This window comes from Chiloscyllium plagiosum, chromosome 11 (genome assembly GCF_004010195.1).
Source record: "Chiloscyllium plagiosum isolate BGI_BamShark_2017 chromosome 11, ASM401019v2, whole genome shotgun sequence".
Lineage (NCBI taxonomy): Eukaryota > Metazoa > Chordata > Chondrichthyes > Orectolobiformes > Hemiscylliidae > Chiloscyllium > Chiloscyllium plagiosum.
In genome coordinates this window covers 85,253,954-85,267,820 of record NC_057720.1, presented here as the reverse complement: position 1 = coordinate 85,267,820, position 13,867 = coordinate 85,253,954, and the positions used below count along the sequence as shown (strand labels likewise).

General features: G+C 45.6%; 1 protein-coding gene across 1 annotated transcript in view; it reads left to right on the top strand.

Moving 5' to 3' along the window:
- The first annotated feature begins 9,150 nt into the window (after nt 1-9,150).
- The window catches only part of atf6 (activating transcription factor 6), a 335,361-nt gene continuing 330,644 nt past the window's right edge, over nt 9,151-13,867 (top strand). Inside the window, exon 1 of the mRNA XM_043699998.1 lies at nt 9,151-9,444. Coding sequence (XP_043555933.1) covers nt 9,363-9,444 — 82 coding nt within the window. The 5' untranslated portion in view covers nt 9,151-9,362. The remainder of the gene's footprint in view (nt 9,445-13,867) is intronic.

Here is a 13,867-nt window from a genome sequence, read left to right as displayed (position 1 = left end):
TTTTCTGAATTTGCATGGGGGGGGGGGGGGGGGGAGGAGGAGTTACACAAATGCTGGTTAATCACCCTTCACTTCAAGCATTTTGGATTTGGAAGGTGGTGCTATATCTGCAACTAACCTTTTCTGGCTATGCAGCCTTAAAACCAGCACCAATGTGCATTGGTTTATGTATACCAATGGCTGGATTTTAAACTTGTAGGTTTTCAGCTCAGAGGCAGAATAGCTATCTACTGAACCACTAGAGCTTGTTGTTGCAAGTTTATAAACCAGAAACATGCAATGATAATAACTTGCATGTATGCAGTGCCTTTAACACAACAAAAATTCCAAGGTGCTTCATGGACAGGTTACCAAACAAACTTTGGCACTGAGCCACATAAGCAGATGGCAGGACATACCTAAGTCTTCAGGAGGAGAGATAAGTAGACGGGTGGAAAGGTTGAGGGGGGAAATTTCAGAGATTTATGCCTCAGCCACTGAAGGCATAGCTACAAATTGTGCATGATTAAATGGAGGTACAGTGATTGTAACAAGATCAGCCTTAGAAGGGAAAGAAATGCGTTCTAGGGACCCCAACTGACCTACACGGACTACAGAATTGACAAGACTGGGTTACACACATTAGATAAGGTAAGGACGATCAAAGGTGCCCCAGCTCCCACGTCTTTATTGGAGCCTAGGTCTTTCCTTGGATTGGTGAACTATTGCGGAAAATTCATACGTAACCTGGCCTCCATCCTGGCACCTTTGCATCTGATATTCAAAGAGGGGTCAGCCTTGGAAATGATCTCGTAGCTAAGACATTGCCTTTAGGGAAGTGAAGCAGCCATCATCGTCGAAGGCATTGGCATGCTGTAATCCCAAGCGGGAGCTGCTGCTGACATGCTATGCCTCTCCATACGGTATCAGGTAGTATTAGCTCTCAGATGGCCCAATGGCAAGGAATGCCTAGAAGGGTTTGCTTCCTGGACTATCGCTGACGCGAAGCACAAATACTCCCAAACAGAGGAGGAGGGTTGGGAGGTCATCTTTGGTGTGAGAAAGTTCTACCAATACCTTTATGCACATAAATTTATAATAGTAACAGACCACAAACTCCCGCTAGGGCTACTCAAAGAGGAGAAGGCCATGCTGTCCATATCTCAAGTCGAATTCTGGGTTGGGCTCTCATTCTAACTGCGTACAATTACAAGTAGGAACACCGTCCTGGAGGCCAAGTAGCAAATGCAGATGCCTTGAGTTGCCTCCTGCTGGTAGATGCACCTCCGGTGGTGCCGCCACTGGAAGAATCCATTCTGGTTTTAAATTTTCTGGATACCTTCCAGTCACTGCTGACAATATCAAACTGTGGCCGCAAAAAGATTCGGTCCTGACAAAACTAAAACAGCCGGGTGATGTGAGAAACAAAAGGGCCAACACAACAAGAATTGAAACCTTCCTGGACCTGGCGAGATCAGATCACCATAGAGGATGGCATTTTATTATGGGGATTAAGAGTGATTGTTCTGAGCAAAGGTCATCGCTACCGGATTAATGTAGTTGACTCTTAACTGCACCCTGGGCAATTAGAGATGGGCAATAAATGCTGGCCTCGGGTTCCATTGCTGGTACACCCTCATCCTGTGAATGAATAAGAAAGAAAAAAGATACTGGCTGAACTCCACAAGGGTCATCCAGGGGTTTCCAAAATAAAGCTGTTGATGAAAGGTTATGTCTGGTTGCCAGGATTGGATACACACATAGTCATGTTGGTGGGGCAGTGCCAAAAAGGACAAAAATTACTGCCAGCAGCTACCACACATTTGTGGGAATGGCTGTGTAAACCCTCGACTATACAGGTCCTTTCATGGGCTCAATGCTCTTAATCATTGTGGATGCCCACGAGACGTGGTTGGACTTGCATAGAGTTCATTCGTCAACAGAGGCGACAATAGAAAAACTATGATAATCTTTTGTAAAACATGAGCTCCCGAAAGTGTTGGTCACAGATAATAGACCATCATTTACCAGTAAGGAATTCCAGTGTCTCCTAAAATTGAATAGCATTCAGCATATAAGGACAGCTCCACACTCTGGTGGTCTGGTGGAAAGAGCAATCCAAACTTTGAAGGCAAGCTGAAAGAAACAGCCTACAGATTTACTCCTTGCCAATATGTCCCAGTTCCTATCTGATTATCAGACCACCCTTCATGCAACTATAACGGCAGTTTACTAATGGGAAGAAGACTCCAAATTGATCTTCCTGGACCTGGTGAGAGAGAATGAAACACCATTAGGAATGCCAATGCAGGACACGAGAGAGACAGTTTACTTCATGGGACGATTTGGTGCCGACACCACAGAAATGACCCTGTTTGGGTAAGAGGCATGTTGCACGTGAGATCAGATACAGTGATGGTAGGTATGGCAGTCCTGAATAAGCACATGATTCACATGAAAGCTGCAAACTTGCAAATGGGGCAGGAGCAAACATACCCGGCCGCTCAGAGCAGCTAGAAAGGCTTTCCGAACTTGTGGGTTCTCCCCCTCCCTCTAGTGTCAAAGAAACCTCGGAGTCTGCTATGGAGACAGTTGATGTCACAGCCTTGATGCCTTTACCCTGGAAGATGAGGATGAATTTCTTATGAGGCGCTCCAGATGCAAGAGGCAGGCAATGGTTCAGTATATGCCACCTGTATCTGAGGCTGAGTCAAAGGAACCAGCTCCAGTGTGAAAACGCCCCAGGAGAGGGTACAAAAAAACCAGGCCTACACCCCAGATTTAGACAGGGAGGGATCTAATGATGTCAGCCAGGTGGACCTCATAGAATATTGGACCAGATTAATAGCCCCATTCCGGGAGCCACAACTGACTGAAAAGAACTGCAGTATCAGAGATTTTTCTTCAATTCAGAGCTGGTTCTAAGGAAGCCAGATCAGTTATCAAGTACTAGATATATGTAAATAAAGGGTGATTTGGTGACAGGATACTGGCCTCTGTGGAATTGTTTCAGAGGGAATGTGGAAAACAGCCATAACTGAAAGTATGCAGACATATTGGAGAAGTGTAGGGAAGACTGGAGAGAAAATTATAGAGAGAGGCAGAGGACTTTAATCCATGAGCATTTAAAATGAATGTGAAGGGAATTAATATTGAAAGAGTCTGTCAGACAGAATGACTGGACAATTAAAACAGATACACAGGGCAGTTGCCAAGTAAAAGCTTGTTTGTTCGGGGCCGTCAGCCTTTCTCCTTGTGCTAAAGTTGGTGGACACTTGCATTCTAGTTAAAAAAAAAAGTGAATTGAATCACATCTGTCTGTGCTGAGATGAACAGTGCTTTAGACACTGTCCAACTCTTTCTTTTGATAAAGTGGACTTTCTGTTACAATCTGATACTTTTCAGGTTCTATCTGTCGTGAGTCAGCATCCGGTCAGAGATGGAGATGAGAAAGGATACTATCACCACCTGGTGAAACAGAAGTGTCCTTGTTAGAAGTGAAACAACTTGAACACTGAGTTCATACAATAACAGACAGTTGCTTGTTCAGCTCAGTTGGGGATGGTCAGTTGATGCAAAACATCATGGATCCAGTTCCTATACTGGCAGTGGATACCATGAAGGAGTCTCCTTCTCAACTGGCCATTAGGAATGCCAATGCAGGACACAAGAGAGACAGTTTACTTCATGGGATGGTTTGATGCCGACACCACAGAAATGACCCTGTTTGGGTAAGAGGCATGTTGGACGTGAGGTCAGATACAGTGATGGCAGGTATGTCCTGAACAAGCACGTGATCCACATGAAAGCTGCAAACTTGCAAATGGGGCAGGAGCAAAACATACCCGTTGTCTATGAGACAGCAGACCAATGGTCTGGTGACCTCACTTTCTTTTTACAAAGAGCCTTTTTCACAGTGTAAGGAATAGGATATCCTGCCCATTGTTTCCTGCACCCCGAAGAAAGATATAAAGTCAAGGAATTTTACAACATACATGAAGGCTGATCTGCCCAGCATGTCTTTGTCAGTTCTTTGCAATAAATGTCCAATTAGTTTCATATTCACTATATTGCCCAATACATCTCTTCTTACAGAAATTTATAGCACGTAAGGAGCCTATTCGGCTCAAAGTATCGAAGTGAGTTCTTTGAAAGAGCAGTCAAGCTTAGTGCCCACTTTTTGTCTGTAATCCTATGCGTTCCTCTCTTCAAGATTTTTCTCAGAATTATTTAGGGATTCACATTCCATCGGTCTTTCAGGGGAAGTATGCCAGATCCTGATAACCCCGAGTGAAAAGAAAGTCTTCTCATCTTCTTTCGAAATCATTTGCCAATGATTTGAATCTCAAACCTTTCTTTTAAACTCATGGGAGAGGGAATATTTTCTCCACTCTTTGAAAACATAAAACCTTGAAAACCTTCTAACTTTTTTTTGCTCCAGAAAAAAATAGTGCTAACTTTACAAATCTCTGCTCCTCGGCTGTGGTTGCTGGTAACATCTTGGTAAACCTGCAGTCCTGAAAATCAGAATTGTCCATAATTCTTTAGCTGAGGCCATAACCATCCACAACAACTCTCCCATATCATCTCAAAAATCATCAATGGTTGAAGTCATGCCCATCACAATACACCACTGCCATAATTCCTCAGGGTAGACATGCCCAACTGTCTTCAGCTGCTTCATTTGTAACCTTTCCTTAATCATTAATCAGACTGGGGACATTTACTGATGATTGCATATCTTCATCACCATTCACAGCTCCCCATAGGCTGAAACAGTCCAGATACATAATGTAGCCAAACCTGGACAACACTGAGGCTTGGACTGCTAAATGGCAAGTAACATTTGCATCATACAATTGCCAAGTACTAACCCTTTCAACAAGAGAGAATCTAACCTCGCAACCATGCCCTTCTCTCTACTCTCCCTGTGACATTCAATGGTGTTACTATTGCTGCGGTTTACCAATGCCAGAAATGTAACTGGACCAATCGAACAAATATGTGGTCACAAAGGCAGATGAGAGTTTGAGAATTTCGACTCCCCAAAATATGTCCACTATCTACAAGACATAAGATGAAATAGTTATCACTTGCTTGGATGAATGCAGCTCAAGCGACACACAATAAAGTCAACAATATCCAGGACAAAGCAGTCCAATTAATTAGCACTTCATCTATCACCTTTAAGAATTCACTCCCTTGGGCACGGTGGCACAGTGGTTAGCACTGCTGCCTCACAGCGCCATAGACCCGGGTTCAATTCCCGCCTCAGGCGACTCTCTGTGGAGTTTGCACATTCACCCAGTGTCTGCGTGGGTTTCCTCCGGGTGCTCCGGTTTCCTCCCACAATCCAAAAATGTGCAGGTCAGGTGAATTGACCATGCTAAATTGCCTGTAGTGTTAGGTGAAGGGGTAAATGTAGGAGAATGGGTCTGGGCGGGTCGGTGTGGACTTGTTGGGCCAAAGGGCCTGTTTCCACACTGTAAGTAATCTAATCTAATCTAACCACCAGATTAGTTATTTTTTACTTCCTCTTCTACGGAGCTGGGATATCTCAGGTTTAAAACAGAGTAGAGTAATATGGAGCAGAGATCATAAAGTAGAATAAGCTAGCAGAAGACAGGAGGTCGGGGTGGAGGGGGAAAGGAGTAAACAATAGGTGGATATAGAGCCCAGTAACAGAGAACAGCAGACAATTGGGCAGACAAGGAGATGGATAAAACTAGAAACTGATGGAAAAGCTCAGCTGGTCTGGCAGCAACTGTGGAGAAAATCAGTTAACGTTTCAGGTCAAGTGACCCTCCCTCAGAAATTCCCAGTTCTGAGGAATGGTCACTTGATCAGAAACATTAACTCTGCTTCTCTCCACTGATGCTGCCAAGACCTGCTGAGCTTTTAAGTAATTTCTACTTTTGCCTCTGACTCACAACATCCGCAGTTCTTTTGGTTTTTAAAGGGATGGATAAAAGTGAACCAGGGAGAAAGAAAAACTGCTAATGAGGTGAAAATTAGTGGGTGAAACTGATTGGCTGTGATTGAACGCAGTCAAGAGTGGGGTGCTGGAAAAGCACAGCAGGTCAGGCAGCATCCGAGGAATAGGAGAACTGACGTTTCTGGCAAGAACCCCTCATCAAGAATGAGGCTCGTGAGCCAAGGGGGTATAGAGATAAACGAGAGGGGGTGGTGCTGGGAGGAAGTTGCAGAGAATGCGATAGGTAGATGGAGGTGGGGGTAATAGTGATAGGTAGGAGAGGAGGGTGGAGTGGAAAGGTGGGAAGATGGACAAGTAGGACAGGACATGAGGGCAGGGCTGAGGTAGAAGGTTGGAACTGGGATATAGTAGGGGGAGGGGAAATGAGAAAACCGGTGAAGTCCACTTTGATCCTGTGTGAGTGGAGGGTCCCAAGGTGGAAGATGAGGCGTTCTTCCTCCAGGCGTCGGGTGGTTTGGGTGTGGCGATGGAGGAGTTAAAATGTTCAGTCATGGGGCGGTGGGGTTGGTTGGTGCAGGTGTTCTCTGAAGCACTCTGCCCAAAGTAGAGGAGACCACATTGGGAGCAACGCACACAGTAAATGACGTGTAGAAGTGCCACCTTTACCCACCTCCAGAGCCCATGGCCTTGTCATCCCATGGGCTGCATTCAATCACAGGGAGAAAGTGAGAACTGCAGATGCTGGATTGATCAGAGTCAAGAGTGGGGTGCTGACCCCTTGACCATGACCTCACCCCCATCATCAAACCATCATCTCCCAGACCATACACAACCTCATCACCTCAGGTGTGAAACTCTGATGGATGTGTAAGGGTCCTTTAGGACCTTGGACAGAGATGGGAGGTGGGGGGAGGTGGGAGGTGTGGGCACAGGTTTCACAATTCCTGCAGTGGCAGGAGAATGTGCAGGAGTGCAGGGTAGGTTGGTGGGGCACGTGGACCTGACAAGAGAATCATGGAGGGAATAGTCTTTACAAAATAGGGATAGAGGAGGGGAGGGAAATATATCTCTGGTGATGGGGTCTGTTTTTAAGTGACAGAAATGGCGGAGGATGATGTGATGTATACAGAGGTTGGTGGGGTCGAAGGGGGTTCTGTCTTTGTTGCGGTTGGAGGGATGGGTTTGAGGGCAGAAGTGGATGAGATGCGCTGGAGGGCATCATTGACCATGTGAAAGGGGAAATTGTAGTCTCTGAAGGAGGAGGCCATCTGGTGTGTTCTGTGGTGGGATTGGTCCTCCTGGGAGCAGATGCAGCGGAAGCGGAGGAATTGGGAATAAGAGATAGGATTTTTATAGAAGGCAGGGTGGGAGGAGGTGTAGTCCAGATAACTGTGGGAGTCGGTGGGTTTGTTGAAGATGTCTGTGTTGAGTTGGTCGCCGTTGATAGAGATGGAGAGGTCCAGGAAGGGAAGGGAGGTGTCTGAGATGGTCCAGATGAATTTAAGGTTAGGGTGGAATGTGTTGGTGAAGTTGATGAACTGCTGAACCTCCTCGTGGGAGCATGAGATGGCGCCAATACGGTCATCAATGTAGTGAGGAAAAGATGGGGAATGGTGCCGGTGTAACTGCGGAAGATGGACTGTTCCACATAACCGACAAAGAGACACGCATAGCTGGGGCACATGGCGACCCCTTTCGTCTGGAGGAAGTGGGAGGATTCAAAAGAGAAATTATTGAGGATGAGGACCAGTTCAGCCAAGCGAATGAGTGTGTCAGTGGAGGGATACTGGTGGGGATGCCAGGAAAGGAAGAAACAGAGGACTTGGAGATCCTTGTCATGGCGGATAGAGGTGTATAGGGACTGGATGTCCATGGTGAAGATGAGGCATTGGGGGCCAGGGAAACTAAAGTCTTGGAGGAGCTGGAGGGGTGTGGGTGGTGTCCTTAACACATGTGGAGAGTTCCTGGACCTGGGGGATAGGACAGTATCAAGGTATGTGGAGATGAGCTTAGTGGGCCAGGTACAGGCTGAGATGATGGGTTGGCCGGGGCAGTCAGTCTAGTGAATCTTGGGCAGAAGGTAGAGTAGAACTATGAGGTTGGCAGCTGTGGGTAGGAGATCCCCTGAGGTGATAGGGTTGTGTACAGTGTGGGAGATGATGGTTTGGTGATGGTGGGGGGGCTGGTGGTGAGGTCATGGTCAAGGTGGCAGCACCCCACTCTCGCCTCTGATCAATCCAGCATCTGCAGTCCTCACTTTCTCCCTGTGATTGAACGCTGCCCGTGTGATGGAGGTGGGTAAAGGGCATGGATGGAAGCAGCCCTAAAATTATTGAACTTGACACCAGAATCCTGAAGGCTGCAGGGTCCCCAAGCGGAAAATGAGATGCTGTTCTTCCTGCTTGTGCTGAGCCTCACTGGACCCTGTGGAGCAAGTGGCCCTATATTGACCTGTACCCAAGCAAGTGAATGGTGCACAGATTTCCCATGCAAGTTTGAAACCTGAAATTTCAATTGGGGTGGCACAGTGGCTAGCACTGCTGCCTCACAGTGCCAGGGACCCAGGTTCAATTCCCACTTCAGGTGACTGTATGGAGTTTGCACATTCTCCCCATGTCTCCGTGGGTTTCCACCAGGTGCTCTGGTTTCCTCTCACAATCCAAAGATGTACAGGTCATGCTAAATTGCCCATAGTGTTAAGTACATTAGTCAGGGGTAAATGTAGGGGAATAGGTCTGGGTGGGTTGGTGTGAACTTGTTGGGCTGTAGGGCCTGTTTCCACACTGTAGGAAATCTAATCAAATGTGGTTTATGATGGCTGAACTATCCCTTATCTACCCAGCTACTGTTTTTTTTCCCCTCCCTCTCTTTCTGGGCTCCATCTTCACTTACTGTATCCTCCTTTCTCCAATTCCCTGCCTTCAAGACATCTATACCATCTTCTCCTAGCTGCAATCAGTCCTGATTAAGGGTCACCGGACCCGAAACGTTGACTCTGCTTTCTTTCCACTGATGCTGACGGATCTGCCGAGTTTCCACACACCACCCCCGCCCCCAGTGGTTTCAGTTTGCCTTTGCAGATCTTGGGCGGCCGAGGCACTTCGGCTTGTTTCTCCCTGAGGAGACTCCCCGACCCCCACAAGCCCGACCCGTCGCTGTGCCCGATTGCGCGATTTCGAACCGTCCGTCGTTTGACAGTCCCGACACGCCGTCGTTGTTGGGCTGACGTGTTCCGCGCGACGGGACAACCCTCCGTTTAAAAAAAAACCGAAAGCCGGAGGATGGAGAGAGAGCGTGAAGCCGGGCGTCAGAGGGAGGAAGACAAATAAACCGGGAGGAAAATCGGAACAGAGAAGGAAAATAAGATCGGGCGGGGGGATAGAGAGTGTGAAACCGGTTGATAAATAAAGAGAGACAGAGAGCCCTAGGGCAGGCGTGGGCTCGGGACATGGCCACCGAGTTGAGCGGGTGGCTGAACCCGGTGGACAGTGACATTGGCGGCGGGTCCTGGGACCTGGACCGGGACTTAGGTAAGTGCTCGGCGAATTTGTCCAGTCCTCCCCACCTGAAGTCTCTTTACGTTTTCCTTACAGCCCCCACTTGCCTGTTCAGCATTGCGTCATTCACACAGTTGGGAGTTAACGCACTGGGTTTCCAACTTCACATCACCGCGACGTACTGTGAACGCCTCATCCCCCCGCTGTCTTCAGTTAAAAGTCACACAACGCCAGGTTATATAGTCCCAACAGGTTTGTCTGTACTGTGTTTGGAAGTACAAGCGCTGCTCCTTCTTCAGGTAGCGAGTGGGGCAGCGTACATAAGACACAGAATTTATAGTAAAATGTCAAACTGTCATGCAACTGGTGCGATGTATTGCACAAACCTTTAAGTCTTTCATCCCTTCGTGCCGGCTTCTATTGATTTTATATGTAAATCCCAGAACTGCTTTCACGTCACAGTCCTCGGGTGACTTTAGGTTTTATTTTTTTTAAAAAAGTGACGTCTCAGCTCAGACAATGCCTTCAAGTTGTGAGGTTAGAGTCTGTCTGTGTCCCAACCTTGAGTCAGACCAGTTCAGTTTCCAAAGTGAGAATTTATAAAATGTCACATGAACTGACTGCCTGCAGATTGTGTGATTTTTGAACAAAAAGATTGCTTGAACTTCCAAATAAAATGCGAGGTGCTGCATTTTGGGAAAGCTAATCTGAGCAGGACTTTTACACTTAATGGTATGGTCCTACGGAGTGTTGCTGAACAAAGAGACATGGGACTCCAGGTCCAGCTCCTTGAAAGTGGAATTTTAGGTAGGTAGGATAGTGAAGAAGGTGTTTGGTATGCTTTCCTTTATTGGTCAGAGTATTGAGTATAGGAGTTGGGAGGTCATGTGCGGCTGTATACGACATTGGTTCGACCACTGTTGGAATATTGCATGCAATTCTGGTCTCCTTCCTATTGGAAAGATGTTGTGAAACTTGAAAGGGTTCAGAAAAGATTTACAAAGATGTTGCCAGGATTGGAGGATTCAAGCTATAGGGAGAGGTTGAACAGGCTGGGGCTGTTTTTCGTGGAGCGTCGGAGGCTGAGGGGTAACCTAATAGAGGTTTACAAAATGATGAGGGGCATGGATAGGATAAATAGACCAAGTCGTTTCCCTAGGGTTGGGGAATCCAGAACTAGACGGCATAGGTTTAGGGGTGAGAGGGGAAAGATATAAAAGAGACCTAAGGGGCAACTTTTTCACGCAGAGGGTGGTATGTATATGGAATGAGCTGCCAGAGGAAATGGTGGAGGCTAGTATAATTGCAACATTTAAAAGGCAGTTGGATGTGCATGTGAATATGAAGTGTTTAGAAGGATATGGGCCAAGTGCTGGTTGGTGGGACTAAATTGGGTTGTGATATCTGGTCGGCATGGACGAGTCGGACCGAAGGGTCTGTTTCCATGCTGTCCATCTCTATGACTCCAAACCTATTGGGCTATAACCTGGTGTTGTGTGAATTTTAACTTTGTCCACCCCAGTCCAACACCGGCACCTCCACATCATTATTTTCATCTGTTAGCCACTCTCTAATCTATGCCAGTATATTATATCTCATCCTGTGTGCTATAACTTTAGAAGTGGGGGAATGTTATCAAAAGCTTTCTGAAAATCTAAATATGTTTGGTCCGTCAACTCTCCTCTTATTATTTTTGTTGGTGCTGTCTTAATAAAACCAAAATTTTGTCAAACATCATTTTCTTTAGAGTCGAAAAGTGTGGTGCTGGGAAAGCACAGCAGGTCAGGCAGCATCCAAAGAGCAGGAGAGTCGATGTTTCAAGTCCAAACCCTTCAACAGGGGTCTGGAGTCTATGGGGGATAAGTCAGTTGGGTAGGCAGATGCTGAGGAAAGAGACATGCTGTAGTAGTGGGTCTGTTTCAGGGCATGGCTGAAGAGCTTCAGGGCAGAGGAGATGACCTGGGAGTTGCAATGGGAGAGAGACTCGCTGAGATCCTTGTGGAGGGAGGAGGAGAATTTCAAGGTGGGCATCCTTGGAGAGGCTTTCAGCAACTGGGAGAAAGTAGGACTGCATTTGCTGGAGTGTCAGAGGTGAAAAGTGTGGCGCTGGGAAAAGCACAGCAGGTCAGTTAGCGTCCAAGGAGTACGAGAGTCAATGATTTTCTTTAGTAAATCCATGCTGATTGTGCTTAGTCAGATCATTATCAACCAGGGTGTGTATTTATCCCATCCTTTTATAATCCTTTCTAGCAATTTCTCTGTGACTGATGGAAGTCTGGAGTTCCCTATATTTTCTTGCACTCCCTCCATTTGCTACTGTTGAACCTGCGGTAATCATTCCGAATCTGCGGTAATCATTCCAAATCTACCGAATTTTGAAGAAAATCACTGATGCATCAACTATAGCTATCCCTTTCAACACTCTGCAGTGTCGACCATCAGGTCCTGAGGATTCATCAACTTGCAGCCATTGATACTTCCAGTTCAATCTTATTGCTGATGCTCATGTCTTTCAATTTCTTCTCCCTAGCCACTTGCATTTCTAGTTCTGCGAGATTTCTTGAATCTTCCTCAATAAAACAAAGTAATCATTCAGGGTACAATTTGACCTCCTTTTCCTTTTTTTCTATTCTTCCGAAATGTCATATACCTTGAACATGCAGTTCCCAGTCCTGGTCACAATGCCGCCATATTTTTGTAATGTGAATTCGGTCATAATCATCTACCTTGTTGCGAATGCTGTATGCATTTAGGTAGCGTGCCTTAACTTTATCTTTTTGACATCATTTGCTTTTGAAGCATACTTGATGCTTCACTTTGTTTCTCTTGTCTTTAAGTTTCCTTAACATGAACTAGAAAAAATGCTACCTACCAACTTTGTCTTTCTAGTTTGGGTTGACTTCCCCTCCACTCCCATCCTCATTTTAAAGAATGGTGATAGTTTTGGTCAGTATTTCCAATCAGCTGCTTTCCTTACACTTGCGATGTCATACCATTCTTGGTCTCAATGCTACTAGACCTCTCAGTTCATGCTTGATTTCCTCTCCCGTCAACCTCAAAGTGGGAATTCGGGGCGGGGAAGCAAGGAGGAAATGAGGTGCTTTATTTCCTGCAACTCTTGGTCACAATGCAACTAGGCCTCTCAATTCATGCCTGATTTCCTCTCCCGTTAACCTCTTGTTACAAGATTTTATTTCTTGCAGTAAAGATGAATTAAAGCACCTCATTCTGTTTCTCCACCCCCCCCCCACACCACCAAATTCACTCTGAATCAGTCACACTTTGAGGATGTCTCCCGCATTCTGACTGTACAGCTTAGTCTCATATCTTTGTAACTTTTGAGACCTGATTTGTTCAACAGTCCTGGCTGGTCTCCCACAAGCTATGCTGCACAAATCTGATTTTACTGGAAGAACAAAAACAGAAATTGCTGGAGATGCTCAGCTTGTCTGACAGTATCTGGAGAGAGAGTGTTTTTCTTTGTTCTACTTTTTTACTGGAAGAAAGTCCTATTTACCTCTTCTCCCTGTGCTTGCTGAACTACACTGGCTCCTGGTCAAGTAGCTCCTTGATTTTTAAATTCCTAATTCTTAGTTTCAATTTATTCCGTTGATTGAACACTTTGTACTTCTGTAATCTCTTCCAGCCCACAACCCTCCAGGATGACTGCACTCATCTAATTCTGCCCTCTTGAGCTTTGCTGAGTTTTAAAAAAAATTATATTTTGCTCCATCCTTTGTGGCTGTGTCATTCGTATGAGGAGAAAGTGAGGTCTGCAGATGCTGGAGATCAGAGCTGGAAATGTGTTGCTGGAAAAGCGCAGCAGGTCAGGCAGCATCCAGGGAACAGTATGAGGGCCAAATCTTGAGAATTCCCTCCCTAAACCTTTCCACTTGTCTACCTATATTTCCTTCTTGAAATTAATACTTTTTTTAATAGATTTTTTCATTGAAAAGTTAACATGTTTTTACAAGTTTACAAATAAAAAAACCTCAAGTATAAACATTGATAAACAATTGAATCTTAAATAAATAATAACCAAAATCTATCAAACAGAAAAAAAGAGATACCGAGAGAAAAAAAACAGAACTCAACTAACTACTAATCTAACCTACAACTAACCAGAGTGTATAATTAAGGCTCTTACATTATTCAGGGGAAAACAACGATGGATAACACAGAAATTGAGTCATGAGATACATGCTTGGAATGTGTTAACATCAAATCATAACAAAACCCGTAATCGTGCGGGATTCCTCTCCCAAGGGGCCCAGGACTAGCCAGGTTCGCCACCTCAGTTAAATAAAAGCCCTTGTTAGGATGGCCGAAATATCTGTATTTGTGTAATTCAAGAAGGGCTGCCATATTTTATGGAATAATTTGGTTTTTTGGTGCACCATATTTGTAAGGAAGTCAAGGGGAATATATTCCATGATTATTCTGTGCCAATTCGAAA